Source organism: Capsicum annuum, chromosome 12, assembly GCF_002878395.1.
Source record: "Capsicum annuum cultivar UCD-10X-F1 chromosome 12, UCD10Xv1.1, whole genome shotgun sequence".
NCBI lineage: Eukaryota > Viridiplantae > Streptophyta > Magnoliopsida > Solanales > Solanaceae > Capsicum > Capsicum annuum.
Window position 1 is genome coordinate 216,160,016 of NC_061122.1, and position 20,727 is coordinate 216,180,742.

The 20,727-nt window shown below is 34.1% G+C and overlaps 1 protein-coding gene, 1 long non-coding RNA gene and 1 pseudogene across 2 annotated transcripts; all 3 read right to left on the reverse strand.

Moving 5' to 3' along the window:
- Positions 1-1,619: 1,619 nt before the first annotated feature.
- LOC107849815 lies at positions 1,620-2,067 on the reverse strand. The gene is made up of 2 exons (XR_001668283.2): positions 1,771-2,067; positions 1,620-1,679 (listed from the first exon to the last, which is right to left on the reverse strand). It is a non-coding gene; the product is annotated as an uncharacterized LOC107849815 (long non-coding RNA).
- Positions 2,068-3,283: 1,216 nt separating this feature from the next.
- Positions 3,284-5,930, reverse strand: LOC124889743. Its single transcript, XM_047401718.1, has 4 exons — positions 5,293-5,930; positions 4,521-5,181; positions 3,683-3,762; positions 3,284-3,608 (listed from the first exon to the last, which is right to left on the reverse strand). The coding sequence occupies exons 1-4, from the start codon at positions 5,928-5,930 to the stop codon at positions 3,284-3,286; spliced, it is 1,704 nt and encodes a 567-aa protein (XP_047257674.1).
- A 2,427-nt stretch (positions 5,931-8,357) lies between these two features.
- Positions 8,358-19,652, reverse strand: LOC107850199 (annotated as a pseudogene).
- Positions 19,653-20,727: the final 1,075 nt, after the last annotated feature.

Consider the following 20,727-nt stretch of genomic DNA (forward strand, 5'->3'; position numbering starts at 1 on the left):
ATATATATATATATATATATATATATATATATATATATATTGTAATTGTTTTCTTTTTAAATACGCGGATTGCCTGATACTAATTCCTAAATAATGATAGACATTCACTTATAAATTGACCATTTTACATAAGATTGAAATATAATTATCAAAGTTTTTATATTGTTCAATATATTATCATAAAAGTTAAAGTCCAAACCTTAAATACTCATAAAAGATAACCACAATGAGTAATATTAGAAGTTAAAGAAACACCATATCTATCGTTTGTTCTAAAATATTCTAAAGGCTAAGATTAGTTCAAAGTAGGCAATTCACTACCAAATTTAGATTGTAAAAATCTACAAAGAGTTGCCAAGTGATTCTCATTTTGCACAAGCTTTTCTTTGGTCTCTTCATATCCGGTTAACTTTTCTTTCAAGGTTTTTACCTGTTTCTCAAGGTCTTTAACACGCTGACGAGATATAATGCTTGAGCTACCAAGATTTTAATGGTGGACAAACCAGGCTATATTTTCAGGCAAGTAGAAAACATAAAGCTTAAAAATAACAGTACAATAAGATACTCATTGTGACCAACATAGGTGAGGATTTTTTTTAAAAAAATAACACTCCAAGAGCAATGAAAAATAGAGATACCAAACCAGTAAAGGCCAATGATGTATGTAGAAAAGACAAAAGTTTCCCAGATTGATCATAAAAATGTTTCCTGAGAACAAGTGCTTAGAATCTACACCTCCAGGAGTAAATGATCACAATTGCTTCTAATCTTAAATAAACCTTTGTGCATTAGGGTCATGACATAAGTTATCTTGGACTAAAATACTAAGATAATAAAAGTACTAGTACATGGTCTAATATGCAGGAACTGGGAGTAACCAAAAACCAAGTTATATTAATTACCTACTTGTACAAGTTTCATTTTTCCTTTTTAATCAAAATTTTACAAAAATATATTGTATTATCATGAATATTGGTTTTATAATATCTTTGGGACAACGTGTATAAGAAAAGTAATGTTTCCAAGAAGATAAAACAACAAAATAGGACCATTTAGCCCAACTACAAAGCAGAAAGTAATAGTTCCAAGAAGATGAAAGTTAGTTGGGATTTGGGTACTTAACCAATTTTTCTTAAACTAAGCTTCAATTTTCTTGGTAATATCTTTCGTACTTCCATTTCCTAGTAAGATTATACAACAACAACAACATACCATTATAATCCCACAAAATTTAGATCTAACAAAATTGAAAACACTTCACTTTCATATCTAAATAGGCAAGAAACCAACAGAAGAAGAAGAAAGCAGTTTTATCTGAACACAGTCAATGGACAAAGCCTTTGAAGTAAAACCCATTCTATATTGTAATACCAAACATATATCTCTTCAAAGTCCGAAACTTAATTAGCTAAGTTGCTCTGTTAGGGCAACGGAAACATAAATAAGTTAACATGAGTGAAAGAACTAGTAGGGCAAACATTAGGAAAGAATACACCACACAACAGGGCTGGTAATTGTGATAATGTATTCAAGAAGTCTAAACCAGACTTAAATATACCTCAACTGCCACAACCAATTTGTAAAATTCTCGAAGTACCATAGATCTGAAAAGCTTTGTGTTTACAACAACTGGTTTGCCCATTATCAGGTCCTGTTTTATCTAACACTATATATTTCACCTACAAAAATAGATGGTTTGTTATTAATATCAAAGTTAATTTTTTATGATATGGCATTGCTGGATGAGTAGTTAAAAAAATCGGTGCATACCTTTTGTGCACCTCCCAAAGTCTGCCCACCTTTAATCAAGACACCTCAAGAAGTACCAACTCCTGTGCCAACCGTGACGGCAGTTGGAGTAGAAAGACCAAGGGCACATGCCCAAGCTATGACCATTACAGATATACCAACTGAGGAACAGATCTAAGTTCCATTTGTTCTGACTTGCTTGAGAAGTCCTTGAGTCCTCTTTTATATAGAATATATGTGCATCTCTCAAGGCCATCCATGGAAGCCTCACGAACCTAAGAACCAACATCACCTCTGTTATCTCTAGAGTAATCATCCAAAGCTATAAATAAAGTCTACATAACCTCATTATTTAAAAATATATACAATATGAACCATAGGAGAGAGCAATAATGAAGGAGGTAAGAGGTAATACAGGATAAAATAAGGAGAAATCAATAATCACAATTAATTAAAATAGAACTGTAAGACATTCAATAAAAAGGTGAAAACAAAAATTAACAAAACATGCATCTTAGTTGTAAGTATTCAATTTCATAATAGAGGAATTAAACTAATCTAAAATTCCTTCATCATCCCCATCGCTGTCATTATCATCATCTCCATCACTATCACTTTCATAATCATCATGAGTAAGTTCATCTTGATGTTGTCCACCAGGATCATCTCGCACTAATGGTAAGTCTTCAATATTTTCCAAATGTTGCTCACAAAAAGGTATGTCCTCCATTAATGGCTCCTCTAAATCTGGCTCCTCTAAATCCATAAAATCCACATCTCCCATATCATATATGTCCCTCGGCTTCATATGACAAACAACACACCAATCTTCATCAATTGGATCATCAACATAGTACACCATTCTAGCATCAATTGCAAGTATAAATGGTTCATCTATTTCTTTTACACCAGTGTGTATCACATGGAAAAAATTTACACTTGTTATCCCGAATTGATCTATCTTGATTCCCTTGTTAAGTGTAGTATCTACCCAAATACATTTGAATAACACAACCTTTAACTTGCCATAATAATTTAACTCTGTGATGTCAACCAATTTACCATAGTATATATCATCACTTGATTGTTCAACAGATTCTCTGCCATTTGAAAATCTCTTAGTAAGAGCAGACATAACAACACCACTATTTTGTGTTTTCAATCCATGCTCTTTCCTCAGAGTACGAAACTTAAATCCATGAATATTATACTCCTTGAATTTTCAAAATAATGTTTGCACCATCCTGACATGCAACCTATTATTTTAAAATATAATAGGATAATTACATATACTTTTATGATATTTTGAGTTCAAAATGGAATGAAATATCTGAAATCTTTCATATTCCTTAAACCACTCATGAAAGTGTTTGTGCACATATTCTTTCACAAGTTTTGAAGAATTTCTTTTGCCACGATGCATTCTAGTCACCTTAATTCTAAACTCCCTAAAAGTAGTTGTAATTCATACATTAAGGTATGCAAATATGTTAGAATAAGAAAAGAACAATATAAAATACCAAGTAACGTATTCTCAAAATGCATCAACTATTTCACAATTAGTTAGCACATATCGGTGAGCTTGTATGATTTCCACTGAAGGTATGGGTAGATTCTTAATGGTCCCAACAGGCTTGCCTATTGCAGGAAACAACTTTGACAAGATACCAGATTCACTTGTAGCAGCAATCTCACTATCATCATTATTACGTCTTGGTCGATTAAACCTTGTTTCAATTTCACAATCCTCTAAATATCTAGAACAAAAAGTAAGGCACTCTTCCAGAATGTACCCTTCAGCTATATAACCTTCTGTTGTGGAATTGTTTTGAACATACGATTTCAAATGACCGAGTACCCTAATAATATATTAAAACCAATTGTAAGAATTAAAAAAATTAAAATATATCAACTTAATAAGTAAAGAATATACCTTTCAATTGGGTACATCCAATGACCTTGTACAGGACCAGCAAGAATTGCTTCCTCTCCAATGTGAATAACTAGATGAACCTAATAGTGAAAAAAGATGGAGGAAATATCACTTCCATATTACAATGATTCAACCAAATTCGTTGTTGGAGTTTCTCTATATACTTAACATCTAAAACCTTGCTTGATACTTCTCTAAAGTAGTTACATAACTCAATCAACACTGAAGCAACTTCTTTAGGAAGAGATCTTCTAAAAGCGATCGGCAAAAGATGCTCCATCAAAATGTGGGAATCATGACTCTTTAAATTGGAGATTTTGTGTTTTTTCGATATCAACACATCTAAAAATATTTGATGCATAGTTATCAGGAAACACAACATTTTTTAAAACTTTTAGGAAGATATCTTTCTTCTCTTTCTTCATGGTAAAGTACGATGGAGGAAACTTAGAAGAATTAGGATATGGATGAAGCTTTTCTCTAATTTTCATTTCTTGCAAGTCTTTACGGGCGTCACCAAGTGTAGTAAACAATACATTATCACAAACATTCTTCTCTATGTGCATTGGATCAAAACAATGATGAATAAGTTGATTATCCCAATATTCTAAATTTCAGAAGATACTTTTTTTCTTCCATTGTTCAGCACCGATCTCACTTGTACAATCATCCCGAGGACTTTTTTGACTCTCCTCAATTTGCCTTAGCAAGATTGAACTTGATGGAGGAATAGGCGCAGGTCTATGCTCCTCAAAACCATTAAAGGACTGTTTGTTGTACCTATATTTGTGATCATGTGGCAAATACCGACGATGTCCCATAAAATTTTTTTTTCTACCAAACTAATTCTCGTAGAATCTGTGTTAAAGTTACATGATGGACAAGCAAATAATGTATGTGTTTTCCATCTAGACAAGTTGTCAAGACCTGTAAAATTGCTTATGGTCCACATTAACGTAGCACGCAATCGAAATATTTCCTTAGTTGAGGAATCATAAGCACTCAAACCTTTCCACAATTGATTCAAATCAGTAACTAAAGGTTGTAAGTAAACATCAACGTTGTTACCAAGCATTTTAGGACTAGGAATCACCATCGACATGATAAGAGAAGTTTGCTTCATAAAACACCATGGAGGATAGTTATAAATGTACAACATCATAGGCCAAATGCTAACAGTAGAGCTTAGATTCCCAAATGGATTGAAACCATCCGTAGCTAAAGCAAATCGCACATTACGAGTTTCTGAAGCAAAATTGGGATAGAATGAATCAAAATATTTCCATGCTTTGTTATCTCTGGGATGCCGTAATAAACCATCTATATTAGCCTTTGTAGCATGCCATTTTAATAGTTCTGAAGTTTTGGAGCACATGTATAACCTTCTCAATCTAGGTATAAGTGGGAAGTACCGCAACACTTTCGCTGGCTTTAGCTTCCTCTTCTGTTGGTCATCAATTTCAGCGTTTGTACCAACATTATGGTCATCTGATATATACCTAGAAGTATTGCACTTCTTTTACTTATCTCTATTCATATCCTCGGATGATCCCTAGTATAACATGCAATGATTCGGACATGCATCGATCTTATCATAGCTCAAACCCAACCTTTTGATCATTTTTTTTGACTCATAAAATGATGATGGTAGTTTTGCATGGGGAAAAGCATCCTTTAACAGGTCAAGAATCATTAAGAATGTTTTATCGGTTGCACCACATAAGACCTTAATATGATAAATATGAACAATGAATGACAATTTACTATATTTTTCACAACCATTATAAAGTTGTTGATTACCATCCTCCAACTCCTCCTTAATTTTATCTCTCTCTTCTTGACTTTGACCTTTAGCACCCCAAGGATGATCATTATCTAATAAATTTAATGGACCAGAATCTTGAAAATTATTATCATCAAACACACCAAAATCATCATTCAACATATCTTGCATCGGATATTTTCTAACCGGCTCAAATTGTAATCTGGATGTTGATGCTACATTAGAAACTACACGCTTTTCGCCATCCATAAACCAACACGAGTACTTTTCTGGAAATCCCTTTTGAAGAAGATGACTAAACACTTCAGTTCTATTAAGCATAATAGAAAATCCACATGTTGTACAAGGGCATGAAATTTTTCCATCTACAGACACTTTTGAAAAGGCAAAGTCTAAAAATTGGACTACACCATCTGAGAATTCTTTTGATTTAATTGGATTTCGAATCCAACTCTTTTCAATCATACTGTATTGAAGCAATATTAGCAGCTAGTCCCTATTGTTGACAGAATTATTAAAATCAACAAAGTTACAACAAATTACAAATCTATCACAAAAATTAAAAATACTATCATCGATGAGGATCAATGGCAATAAAAACTAAAGAGAACCTATTTGGAAAATATCCATAAAATAAGAAAGATATGAAAGGAAAATCACCCAGAAAATCAAGAGCACACATCACTTATTCAACATTCTAGGTGAACCAATTTACTTGATCTACTTTCCTTATCATATTCACTTGACCCATTTGCATAAATGAAGAAGTCCCTTGTCACCATTTGCATCAACTTTTTGTTGTCGAAGTTTTGAAAAGAATCCCAAACTAGTAATCATGTACAACAAGAAATGGGGCAACAACTTGTAACATTGTATGCGGCAGACAACAATCCAGTGTAGTTCATGAATGACGGCAGAGACACCAACAAAAGCTCATCAAAATTACAGATTTCATAAAACCCAAATCTAATTTCCATTCTTGACAACTAGAAAACTCAACCCATCAAAACCCATCAAAATTCTCATTCATAACAACTAGAAAATTCACAAAACACATCAAATTACAATTTTCATAAGCTCAAAACTTCAATAAACAAGAAAAATATTGAACCCTATTTTCAATTTTAACCTTAAAAATAATAAATTGCAATGATTTATTACATTTGTTGTTGCAATCAAAGTACTTCTACTTCTGCTGCTATTGAAGCTACAAATATTGACGAAGAATTAAATTTTCAGAAACCTCAAGAGAAAGACGTGATTTGTATTTTGGGAAATCTAAGCGTACAGTATATTGGGAAAAAAATGTTTCTTTTAGTTGAAAATTCTGTAGAGGTGGGACTTTAATATTTTTGGGACAAATAAAAAAAATAAGGGAGGGAAATGGAAATATATTTACCGCCTATATTAGCTACAGTTATTTAGCCACACTTTTTAAAGTGTAGAAAAACTTTCATTTTTTATTTAGTTTAGCCACGGTTTTTGTAACCGTAGCTAATAAACTGTGGCTAAATGACGATTTTTTGGTAGTGATAACATGGCTAGTTTATCATAATACTCTTATTAAATGATGTTTTTATTTTAATTTTTAAAAAAATAATTAATGCAAAAGGTAAAATATTGAGGAAAAAATTATCTCTTCTTGATTAATTAAAAAAGACAAATAAAATGAGACATTAAATTAAGAAATTTGGGACGGATAATTTGAGACGGAGGGAGTATTATTGCCACTACTAGTCGGCGGTTCAAAAAGTCTTCTCTCTTTTGTATAATCCCTCGTGGATTTAGTATCCTATAAAATGTAACGTATGCAGCTAGTAACCAATAGTATTTAATATATTACTCCCTCCGTTTCAAAATTGAGATGACACATTGATTAAGAAAAATAATTAATAACATAGCTAGTTTATCATAGTGCCCCTATTAAATGATGTGTTTATTTTAATGTAAAGAAAAAGTAATTAATGCAAAGGATAAAATATGGAAAAAAATTTTGTCTCTTCTTGATTATTAAAAAAAGACAAGAAAAATGAGAAATCAAATTAAGAAATTTGGGACGTATAATTTGGGACGGAAAAGTATTAGAAAAATATATATGGACAAACATGTTTGAACTTTCAAGGAATATTTACTTCCTGTTATACTGTTGCTTTCAAGTATATGTACCGCGATACCATCAAAAGGTATGGTGAGATAGAATTCTGGGGACATTGATCCAAAGCTGAGTACGGTTTGTGCGCCGTTTTTCTTCTCTACCATGACGAATCGCTCGACCTAAATTAACTCAGTTATTTGATGACATCTGCAAAAATAGTGCGAATTTTTTCATTACTTCAACTAGTACCAATTGATAGATAATATCACTCCAGGATTAATTAGGAGTTTCAAGTTCTAGTCTTAGAAATGAAGTTCGTTCTTGATATGGGGTGTCTCCCTTTATGAATGAGTCTTATGACATGTGAGTTACGATTAGTCAGACCAGTAGTGAGGTTACTCATGAATTTGGGAGAAAGAACTTCTGAAAAATATCATTACATTGTGTGTTAACAGTGGTTGAAAATTTCAAGGTCAATTTTAATTGGAGGACATCCAACATCATCCTCTTAGGGCTATATTGAAGATTGTCAATATTTGTTGAATAACAACAAAGTCAGTACTATTAAACATACTGAAAACAGGCAAACCAAACAAAAAACACTAGTATGATGAATATTTAACAATATCGGGAAATGCTTTCAAGACTATGGGAATTTCTTCTGCTTTTGAAAGATTGTAATTAGCTACCTTTTTAACCTCTTCAAAAGTACTAAACAATGTAAATTTCACATGGCATTCAAATTAATTTGATCATAATTCATACAACCTTAATTAGTCCACCATGAGTAAATATTTTTATAGAAGTGGACAGGTGAAATTGGTTGGACTAATTAATTTACCATACCTAAGAAATTCTAAGAAAAGCAATAGATTCAGTACATCCTTTAAGCTCTGTATTACCCCTCAAAAATGGTGGAAAAAATAGCCAAAAGCTTGTGAAAACTATAAATGCTAGTGCTAATGTGTTAGAGTACGAGCCCTACTAATTGCCTAGCTGTGGAACAAGTAAATGTGGTTCACAGAAGTAAAAGCTGAACACAGTGTTTTTACGTGGAAAACATCCGGCTCAAGAAAGGTGTAAAAAACCACGACCTGTACCTCTACAGGATTTAATCCCAACTTCACTATAACACTTGAGCCTCAACAATCAACAAAATTACAAGACTTCTTGTAAATTAGGAATTAAAACTTCTAACTCCTATCACTACAAAAACACAAATCTTCCTAAAATTAGTGTTCCCAATTCTTCGAGTTCCTTAACTTGAAGACACAACTCCTAACTCAGTTTATAGATCATTGAGACTAGAACAATGACTCATTACAACTCAAAGAACCTACCTACTACACACAGTCTAAGACATGCTAAGTAAGAGACCAGGTTCTTCTTCAAGTATGTGAACTGTTTTGCTGATTGTTGATTATCTTTTCAATGTGTTGAGTGTCTTCTTTTGAATTCGTTTCTTATATTTAAGCACACACCTCATAGATTCCTTTGATTGATTTAACCTTTTATGTTCAATAGGACTCTAGGTAGTTTCACACTTCTTATTGTTGCCTCTCTCACTTCTTCTTTTGAATAGAATTCTTCTTTCAATAGTATTCCTCTTTTATCTCTACAAGACCTCTTGTTCAACTCAACTTCTGCAAGACTTCTTTTTCAACTCAACTTCTGACGTGATAAATGCTATCCACTTCTGCAGAGTCATCTTATCAATAAATTGTTTGCAGTTGATCTTGATTCAGTTGGATGGACCAGTTTTCACAACATGTTTCATTCACATGTCTATTATCAAAACTCCACATGGCCTAATAATTTTCCCCTTTTTGATGATGACAAACATAGCAGCATAACACCACAAAACCCTGACATACTTACTAAAGAAGTTAAATAAAAGAATCAGAATGAAACACATGTTAGTCAATTAGGTTATAAGAACTGTATAATCTGTTCTTCCCCCTTTTGACATCATCAAAAAACTGGACCAATAAGTGAAACAAGTTTAATAATTCATGGCCACTGGGGCTATCACTAAAACAATGAAGACATTAGAGCAAAAAGAACAAGCAATGCATTAATAACACAGAAGTGAACTACATAAGGCAAAAAAACATTACATTTATAGAGTAGAATACAATGATCAAAACCCATCAAAAGCAATAAGAGAGAAACTGCTTGGACCAAAAACGGGAAGAAAAGATGCCTAAGACACTAAGAGGGGCTTAAGTGGATGGGGAAGAAGGAATAAGGGAGGTCAACTTCTTAATGATATTAGCATTGTCAGCTCTTTCTTTTTCCAAGATGGCTGTGAGGGAGGCAATTTGAGCTTGAAGGACCTGTTTTACCTCCTCATGAGTAGCCTGAGCAACTTCCAATACATATTGTGCCATATTCACCTCACTTTGCTTGGCAGCAAGAGCATTCCTTAACCTTTGCATAGAATTATCAGCACTCCTCATAGCAGCAGGTAACATAGCATGGTTCACAGAGCCAATGACATCTTTTGTGGTCTGTAGTGACCACACTTTTATAGGAACATGAGAGTCCTCAAAAACAAGGTCAAGCCAGAACTCATAGGGTAAAGCATGGCCATTTGCATCTTGGATAAAGACCCTTTGCATGTGATTGATGATGAGTCTGGGAAGATCAATTGGAGTCTGAGAGTCTAGCAATTCCATCAGGGTTAGATTAAGAAAATTTGCTACTGTTCTCTTTTTCTGTCTTGGAAGGATTATCTTGTGAACCACATTAAAATAGAACTGGTGGAGAGGAGATATCTCATTTTTCAGGACCCTTCTATGAGTTAAAATGAAGGGATTTCTAGAGAAATTTTTAGAAATATCAATAGCTGAAGGGAGGTTATCAAGAAAAGGCCAAGCACCTTTCACATAATGACCCCAACCCCCAGTAGGAACATGTAAAATTCGACTCAGATCAGCAGGGTAAAGATTTTTGGTTTTACCATGAACAGTGGTGGAGAACATCTCTCCAATAGCAACTCCATTTGTATAAAATTCATACACTTCATTTTTTTCGAACTTCTTTTAATGATCACCTTGAAGAAACAGGTGTGACCACCCTTAAGCTCTCAATTTAGTGAGCAACACATCCATATCAGGTCCCCCAAAACCAGTGACAAATCTACCCCTAGCAAACTTATATTTTTGAAAGTGGAGAACATGAGCTGACTGAGAAGCCTTGTCAGTATGAGTATCAAAAACAACATCATAATCAAGATCTGGATCAGGGTGAGTAGACGGAGCAGGAGGAGTATCAGGAAAAAAATTAGAATTTGAGTTAGAGAAATCAGAAGGAACAGGTTGGGATACATATTTCTTCAGACGAGAAGAGAATTTTGAAGAACCTCTGATGGAAGGGGAGTCTTTAACAGTGGATGCTTTCTCAAGAGAAGCTTTCACAGTAGATTTTGAGGATAAGGAAGCTTTTGAAGTGGATTGGGATGTAGAGATAGGAGTGAAAGAGGATTTTGGGAGTTTGGCAACGATATGCTTCAGTTTTATTTTGGAACGAAAGAGAATATAAGTAGAGGGATCACTGAGAGGTGGAGAAGAAGAAGGAGCAACCCATTTTTTTATTAGCATAAAGTGTTTATTCCAAAGAAGCATCTTGTCATTGTTTCTTTCCTCGAGTAAGAGGAATTCAAGGAGAAGTAACTACAGGAGAAAGCTTAACTAAAGTAGCTTTATCTACATCAATGACAATAGAAGAGGGTTTTCATTTTAGAATAGATCTTGACCGTCGAGGGATGCAATTTGCAATATGTTTATCATCATAGTCAACAATTTGATGTGGGATTGGTAGAGGAAGTGACGGGTTGGGATGGGATGAGGAAGTTGAAGAAAATTAGGTAAAGGGGTTTGGAAAGTGTCTGAACGCAGCAAAATCAGAGAATTTACTAGAGATTTGAGGAGGGATTAACGGAGGTAAGGTTATATTTGGGTGAATGATAATAGAGGTGAAGGTGTTTGTGGTGGAGTCGGGTGAGAAGGATGAAGAAGATGATGAGGAATCTATGGCTAGTGAAACAGAAGGTTAGTGAGTTATCTTAGAGAAGGTTTAGAAGGAATGAGAAGGATATAAGAAAGAGGATGCGTATTTAAGAGGGATTGAGGGAAGATGAACCGTGTGAGGAAAGAATTTGATAGAAACACAATGATTTAGGGGTCTGTACTGATGGGAAAGAGCTGGAAGCTTTTTTAAGAAGATAGCTTTTGGATTTTTGGCGGTTTAAGTGTAACGGAAGGACCAAGTGAACAACTTATTTCTCTCTTATGCTATCATGAACGAGTGAAAATCATACCTGAACTGTGGAAACAATGGACAAAATTTGCTTTGATGGTTCATCCTATCTGCAAAATCAACACATAGCTGATTTAATTTACTCTAAAGCCTTGGAATTAGGATACACAACTAAATGTGTAAGACGGAATTAATTAACTATCTTTTAAGTACAGTCTTTTCTAATCAATCAGTGAGGGAGATTTATACAATTTTAATCATCCCCAAGGCTAACCTATTCCTTTCAAAGCATTCTCTACTCAAATCCTTAGTAAATATATCAGTAATTTGCTCCTCAGTTGAACAAAACATAATTGATATATGACCTTTTTCAACATTATCTCTAAGAAAGTGATGTCTAATATCAATATGCTTGGTTCTTTTATGTTGAACAGTATTTTTAGCTATGTTAATAACACTCGTATTACCATAAAAAATAGGAACACAACCAATATCTATACCAAAATCCATAAGTTGTTGCTTAATCCATAGCAATTGAGCACAACAAAAACCTACAACAACATATTCAGCTTCAGCAGTACATAAGGCTACTGAATTTTGCTTCTTAGTAGACCGGGTAATTAAACATGATCCAAGAAAGTGAGCCATTCCTGTAGTGCTTTTCCTATCTACCAAATATCCTCCATAATCAACATCAGAGTAACCTACCAGATTAAAGTTACTACCTTTGGGATACCATACGCCAAGATCATTGGTTCCCTTCAAGTATCTGAAGATCTTTTTTACTGATTTAAGATGTGATTCTTTAGGCTTTGCTTGAAATCTAGCAAATAGCCCTACACTAAATACAATGTTAGGCCTGCTTGTTGTGAGGTACAATAATGATCCTATCATACCTCTATACACTTTTTCCTCTATATCAGAATCTATTTCATCTAAATCAAGCTTTGTGGCAGTAGCAATGGGAGTACTGATCTTTTTTCCCTCTATCATGGAGAATCTCTTCAGAAGTTCTTTGACATACTTCGGTCGATGGATCATTGTCCCAAATACTGTTTGTTTTATTTGCAATCCCAAGAACTAATTCAGCTCCCCCATCATGCTCATCTTAAAATCACAGCTCATGAGTTTGGTAAACTCATGAGTCATATTCATGTTGGTTGAACAAAAAATAATGTCATCCACATATACCTGCGTAACCAACAAATCCTTTTCATTAGTTTTTAAGAAAAGGGTATTGTCAATTTTATATCTGATATGCCCATACTCCAGTAGAAACTTTAATAGTCTCTCATATCAAGCCATTGGTGCTTGTTTCAACCCATATAAGGATTTGTCCAGCTTATACATATGATCAAGAAACTCCTTGCTCTCAAATCCTGAAGGTTGCTTAACATACACCTCCTCCTTGAGGATGCCATTCAGGAATGCACTCTTCACATCCATCTGATAGAGAATAAATTCCATATAAGCTGCAAAGGCAACAAGTAATCTTATAGCTTCAAGTCTTACTACAGGAGTAAAAGTCTTATCAAAGTCAATTCCTTCTTCTTGGTTGTATCCTTGGACCACCAGTCTTGCCTTGTTTCTTGTGATAATTCCATGCTCATCAACTTTATTTCTGTACACCCACTTAGTTTTAATTACTGATCTATCTTTTGGGAGAAGAACTAGGTGACATACTTTGCTTCTCTCAAACTGATTCAACTCTTCCTGCATTGCTATGATCTAATCAGCATCAAGTAAGGCTTCAGTTATCTTCTTTCGCTCAATCTCTGACAAGAATGCCTTGAAGGAACACATACTTCTCAATCCAGAGCTTGTAGTAATCCCAGAGGCAAGTTCAATCAGAATATTCTCAATAGGTTGTGATCTTTGATACTTATATCCTTTTGGGATCAATTCTAGTGAACTACTAGGATCACAGCTAATGTTCTAAACTGGAGACATTTGTGGCTCAGTTCCCCCTATCACTGTGCCTTCAGCTTTAGTTCCCCCTGTTGAAGTGCCTCCATGTTTAGTAGCTCCAGTCAATGAATTAGGTTAGGTAACCTGTTCCTCAGTGTCACTTTCTTCCTGCAGGTTAGTCTTAACACATGATTCATTAAAAATCACATGCATACTTTCTTCAACGCAGTTAGTTCTATTGTTTAAAACCCTATAGGCCTTACTATGAAGTGAATATGCCAAGAAGATTTCCTCATCACTTTTAGCATCAAACTTTCCCAGATTATCCTTTCCATTATTGTGTATGAAATATTTACAACCAAAGGTTCTAAAATGAGAAATATTTGGCTTTCTTTCTTATAGTAATTTATAGGGAGTCTTCTCTAACATAGGTCTGATCATGCACCTATTTATAATAAATGCTGCAGTACTTATTGCCTCAGCCCATAGGTTTTTAGCAACATTTATTGCAAACATCATTATTCTATCCATATCTTCCAAGGTTCTATTTTTTCTCTCTACTACTCCATTTTATTGTGGTGTTCTAGGAGCTGAGAAGTTGTGATCTATACCATTTGCTGAACAGAATTCCAAGAACTTTACATTCTCAAATTCTGAGCCATGGTCAGACCTCATGGAAACTAATGAAGTGCCCAGTTTCTTTTTAAGTTTCTTAATAAAAATTTCAAAGACATCAAAGGCATCTTCTTTAGAGGCTAGAAATAAGGTCCAGGTGAACCTGAAATAATCATCAATAATTACAAAAATATACCTTTTTCTACCTCTGCTTTGAAGTCTCATGGGTCCACATAAGTCCAAATGAATCAGGTCAAGGCACTTGGTAGAACTAACATGGTTTTTTGACTTAAAAGAGGATCTTACCTGCTTCCCCCTTACACATGCACTACATAACTTTTCTTCCTTGAATTTGGTTTTAGGTAAACCCAATACCATGTCTTTGGAGGAAAGTATGTTTAGTTGTTTCAGATTTGCATGACCAAGTCTCATGTGCCAAAGGAAGGGATCATTTTCTATGGAACTTAGACAAGTCAAATCAGGTCCTAGTAGTGCCAAGATGTCAGTTTTGTATACATTTTTGTACCTTCTTACAGTGAGCACAATCTCTTTGGTGTCCATCCTTTTGACTTTGATTCCTGCAACAGTAAAGACAACTTTATTACCTTTGTCACACAGTTGTGAGATGATCAGCAGATTATACTTTAATCCTTCTATAAGATAGACATCCTTCAATGCTTTTGACTCTGATGAGCCAATTTTTTCAACTCCAGTAATGATTCTTTTTTTTCCATCACCAAAAGAAACTCTCCCCCTCCCCCATCTATTCTGGAGAGTTAAAGGAATTTTTTCTTGTCACCAGTCATGTGCCTTGAGCAAGCACTGTCTAAGTACCAGTGCTTTTTGCTTTCTTTCACCTTCTCCTGAAAAAGAAATCAAAGGTTAGTATTAGGAACACAGACAAGCTTGGGTCCTATTTTATGAGTGAAAGGATGAATTAAATTTATTTTAGTCCATGCAGGCAACATATAGTGCAGCCTATTTCTTTGATCAAAACTAGTTTTGTTCTTGTTGATCTGAGAAAATCTATTAGCCAGGTTTTGACTATTTGATCTGCTTCTAGCAGCCACTGAACATTCAGCGATGGGATTTCCAAGGTTTCCACAGATATAACATAAATCCTTAGGATCATCAAAACTTTTGTGGAATCCTAACCCAGCCTTTTCATTGTAATTTCTTTCACTTAACTTGCGAACAATTCTTGAAGAGTTTGTCCACCTATTTGCTCTTTCAATATCAAGTTTTAGCTTAGAAAATTCTTGACTTAACTTATTCATTTTTCAGTAAAATCATGGCATTCTTGTTTGTATTTAACTAGCTCAAGTTCAACATTTTCTTGTTCCTTACTCATAGCCTTTTTCCCATTTTTAGTGAGAGTTAATTTTAGAACTTCAGACTTGCGACCATTGTTTAAAATCTCAAGTTCTGCAACTTGTTTCTTCAGATTGCAATTTTTCTTGTCAATTGTGTCTGTGCAAGCCTTTAAATCAATAAGATCAAATTTTAGACTTGCAAGACTGCTGAACAATTCATCCCTATCAGAAGTCAATTCTTGGAAGTCATCAATCAGTGTACTCATCAAGGAAATAAGTTTTGGTTTTGAAAACAATTGCAGCTTTTCTTTAAGTTCAAGTATACTTACCTTAGAAGCATCATTTTCTTCTTCTAAATCTGAGTCTCCAAGATCCATGAATACAGTTTCATTAATTTCATCCTAATCTGAATCAGATCCCCAGGCTGCTATCATTGCATGTTCCTCCTTCCTTTTTGTTTTTTCTTTCAAAAGCTTTTAATGCCAAGATTTTCTCAGGAGTTTCTTGTTCTTTGGTTCCATCAACTTTCATTTCATAAGTTCTTAAGTTCCATACTAGTTCATCCAGGGTCATACCTGCAAGATCTTTATTTGCCTCCCTGATTACAGTCACCTTAACATTCCATTTTGATTTAGGTAATACCCTTAGTACCTTTTCGACTTGTTCCTCCTCAGAGATGACTTTTCCTAAGGAAGTTAGCTCATTTTTTAAGGTGGTAAGCCTTGTCATCATCTCACGCAGGGTTTCATTCTCCTTCATTTTAAATGCCTCATATTCAGTAAACAGAAGAAAAATCCTGAATTTTCTTACTTAAGAGGTACCTTCATGAGCATTCACCAGGGAATCCCAAATTTGCTTAGCAGTAGTACAGGTTGATAACCTGTTGTATTCAGCAGGTTCTAATCCACAGACCAAGATGTTCTTGGCCTTAACATTTTTCTTCAAGGCCAATAAGTTGTAAGGAGTAACTTCACTCCTTACTTTCTTGACTGGTTCTCCATCAACCAACTTCATTGGAATAGTGGGACCATCAGTAATCCTATCCCATAATTCATAGTCTTCACCTTGAATAAACATCTCCATCATTGTTTTCCACCAGATAAAGTGAGAGCCAGCAAAGAGTGGAGGACTAGTAGTTGACTAACCTTCACTGTGAACAGTAGGAGGTGTGGAATTCATCATTGATCTTCTCTTAGGTGCTATCCCTATTTAAGACAACCTCGCTCTGGCACCACTTGTTAGTGTACGACCCCTACTAATTGTCTATCTGTGGAACAAGTAAGTAATGTAGTTCACAGAAGTAAAAGCTGAACACAGTGTTTTTACGTGGAAAACACCCGGCTTAAGAAAGGTGTAAAAAACCACGACCTGTACCTCTACAGGATTTAATCCCAACTTCACTATAACACTTGAGCCTCAACAATCAATAAAATTACAAGACTTCTTGTAAATTAGGAATTAAAACTTCTAACTCCTATTACTACAACAACACAAATCTTCCCAAGATTAGTATTCCCAAATGTTCGAGTTCCTTAACTTGAAGACACAACTCCTAACTTAGTTTATAGATCACTGAGACTAGAAAAATGACTCATTACAACTTAAAGAACCTACCTACTACACACAGTCTAAGACTTGCTAAATAAGATATCAGGTTTTTCTTCAAGTATGTGAACTGTTTTGCTGATTGTTGATTATCTTTTCAGTGTGTTGAGTGTCTGCTTTTGAATTCGTTTCTTGTATTTAAGCACACACCTCATAGAGTCCTTTGATTGATGTAATCCTTTACGTTCACTAGGACTCTAGATAGTTTCACACTTCTTATTTCCGCCTCTCTCACTTCTTCTTTTGAATAGAATTCTTCTTTCAATAAGATTCCTCTTTTATCTCTATAAGACCTCTTGTTCAACTCAACTTCTGCAAGCCTTCTTGTTTAACTCAAATTCTAATGTGATAAATGCTATCCACTTCTGCAGAGTCATCTTATCAATAAATTGTCTGCAGCTGATCTTAGTTCAGTTGGATGGACCAGTTTTCACAACATGTTTCATTCATATGTCTATCATCAAAACTCCACATGCCCCAACATAATGGACCAGAAATAATCCTAGCAACCAAAAATTTGCCATTGAAAACTTTTTTGATAACAATTTAAAGACTCAAAGCCACCCCATGAATGAGAAAGAACATCATAACTTCACCAGTAGGCTTTAATCTTCCAATATAGTAGAAAAATAGCTCATACATTAGCCCCGAGATGAAAAACATCACGAACACAGCTGGAAGTGGGGCCCACTTCCTCGAGATCCATTCAGCCACTATCGAATGAACGGGGTGGTAGAAGGTTGGACGAAGTATGTTGGTTACCATGAGGTTCCACCTCTTGCCCCAGAAATCCTGAAGTGAACTAGCCAGGTAAGGCTCGTCGGAGGGTGGCTCTAGCTCGACATGACTCACCCCTCAAACTGTGGCGCTAACATTATTCAGTATGATGTCTAACATGAAGTAAATATGTAGGCAATAGAAGAGAATGATTTTTGGATGCAAATATTCCTTATAGCTATACACTCTTATCAAAATGGCTAGGAGTGCAATCTTCGTAACAAGATTCAAAGTTGAATTTGAGGCCCTTTTTTTGGTTTCAACATCAATAGTTGAATATTTTTGAAATTTTATAGGCAAACAAGCCAAGGGAATGAATCTTAAAAATGAATCTTAAAAGTGGTAGAGGTGGGGTTAATGACAAAGGGCCTTTACCAAAAGCAAAAAGTAGTAGTTTGAAATTGGCTAGCCATGCAATGAAGAAAGTTGTGCCACCAAGATTAATGGAGGTAAGATAAAGAGGAAGAATGAAAAATAGGCAAACTATTGGAATAATAGCCACAAATCAAGATTTGCCTATGGGAATGAATTTGGCTATGGTGTGAGAGTAACATAAACTTGCCAAGACAATAGTCCTTACAACTAGGGGTGGGCATAAATACCGAAAAATAAAAAAAAACAGAAAAACCGAATCGAAATTTTATTTTGGTTTCGGTTTTTCAAATTGATTTTGGTTTTCAATTTTAAAATTTTGATTAAATGGTTCGATTTTCGATTTTCTTAAAAGAAATTCGGTAAAATCGAAAAATCGAAAACCGAAATTATATAAATAATATTATAATATATATTATTAATTTATTACATATATAAAATAATATATATTATCAATATATTATATTAATTATATATACATTTTAATAATCCTAATTCCAACTCCAAGGCACCTAAATCCCTAAATAATAAACATATTACCATTCACACTCAAGTCTCAACACTCACGAACAGTAAATAGTAAATCCAAGGCGCCGTTTTCGATTTATACCACCGGCGATTCGACAAAATAGACGAAAGACCGGCGATCTACTCTCTTTCTTTACAATGACACTGAGACCGGCGACCCGCAACCGCAACCCGCGACCCACAAATTTGGTGTTTCGTGTTTGTGTCTAAAGAGGAGCATTCAGGTGATTTTATGGCATTTTCTGCTTAACATGGTAGTTTATTGCATTTTCTTTATTTTACATTTGGTATGGAAACAAGTACTGTATCACACAAGAAACTCCGTATGTTAGTCCCAATGATGACATTGCTTGTTACCATAAAGAACTTGATGACATTATTTCGTTTCATTGAGTTACTTATAGTTATTTATATTTGGGAATGAAAAATAGATTTGAAAAAAAACATTTTTCTTAAAAAAATCATCAATTTTAAATGCTCAATTATGAAAAAGAGAGGCTCTCTACTTTAATATTTCAAACCGAAATAAAAATCCAAAATAACTAAATCGAATTTGTAGAAACTGAACCAAACCGATTTTATTTCGGTTTGGTTATGATTATCATTTTTGTCAATCTAAAAACCAATAAACCAAACCGATATTAAACAATCAGACCGAACCGACCGAACGACCACCCTACTTACAACAATGAAATTGTGAACTTCCCTTTCCATTTCTGTGTTTCTTTTCTTCTTCTTCTTGAAAGATGGATGGAAATGGATTTTACAATGTCTTTATTGTTTCTAATGGAAACAAAATCAGATTATGTGAATCATCATATACAATATGATTGTTGACTTTGGGAACATGTGAAATTGGGGTTGGGGTGAAATGGAATATTTGGCATAAAATAATTAAGCAAATGTCATATATATAAGATACGTTTAGTAATTAGGAAAGATGTTTAATTTGCATAAGATGTTTAACTAGATTGCCCATGGTCGTGCAGTCTAGTGTTTTGTGAAGAGATGGGTTACGTAAATTTTGATAGTATAATGACTTTGGCGCCGTTTGACTATAAAAATAATAATTTTCTGGAGTTGAAATTGAAGTTGGTATTGTGTTTGACCATGAATATAAATTGGAGTTGTTTTGAAATTTTGTGAGAAAAATAAGAGTGAGAAAAGTGAAAACAAGTAAAACTTGTTTTCACTTTTCCAAAAATAATTTTCAGTAAAGTAAAATAATTTTTATGGCAAAACATCACTAATTTTTACTTTTTTCACTAAAGTGAATAATTTTTTAAAAAAAATAAAAAGCTTTCCATGGTCAAACGCCTACTTGAAGATCTTCACACCAAATATTTATATCAAATTATTAGGTATACAGTCAAACATGACAATATTCATTTGAAAATTTTATGACTATTATAGTTTGGTGGTGTTATTTGCATCTATTGATATTTGACAAATATTTCATTTAGTTGCTATAAACAAACATACGTGAAAGAGTTAGTTTAATGATTTTATATTCCAAGAAGAAAGAATGTATTTGCTAATCAATTTTTCAAAAAAAAAAAAAAAATAGAAAAAGTATACGTGTGAAAAGTCAAATATGACAAATAGCCTCATTTAAACCCAAGAAGAAGTTGTGAGTTACAAACGATGTTGTAACGGTAGAAAATTTCATGGTTTTTATTAAAGTACGCCATCTCTTAGGGCTTATTAATGAAGATTGTTGATATTTATTGAATATCAAGAATGCCTCTATTAAATTTATTTGAAGAAAGGCGAACCAATATATCGCATT

Bases quoted from the DNA above. Each gene is read 5' to 3' on its own strand.
- LOC124889743 (XM_047401718.1), bottom strand. From the start codon at position 5,930: ATGATTGAAAAGAGTTGGATTCGAAATCCAATTAAATCAAAAGAATTC. The intron at 5,182-5,292 runs GTTGGGTTTGAG...CAATACTTCTAG, and splicing joins TCAAAAAAAATGATCAAAAG to GTATATATCAGATGACCATA. The intron at 3,763-4,520 runs GTAGAAAAAAAA...TTTCACTATTAG, and splicing joins ATTCTACGAGAATTAGTTTG to GTTCATCTAGTTATTCACAT.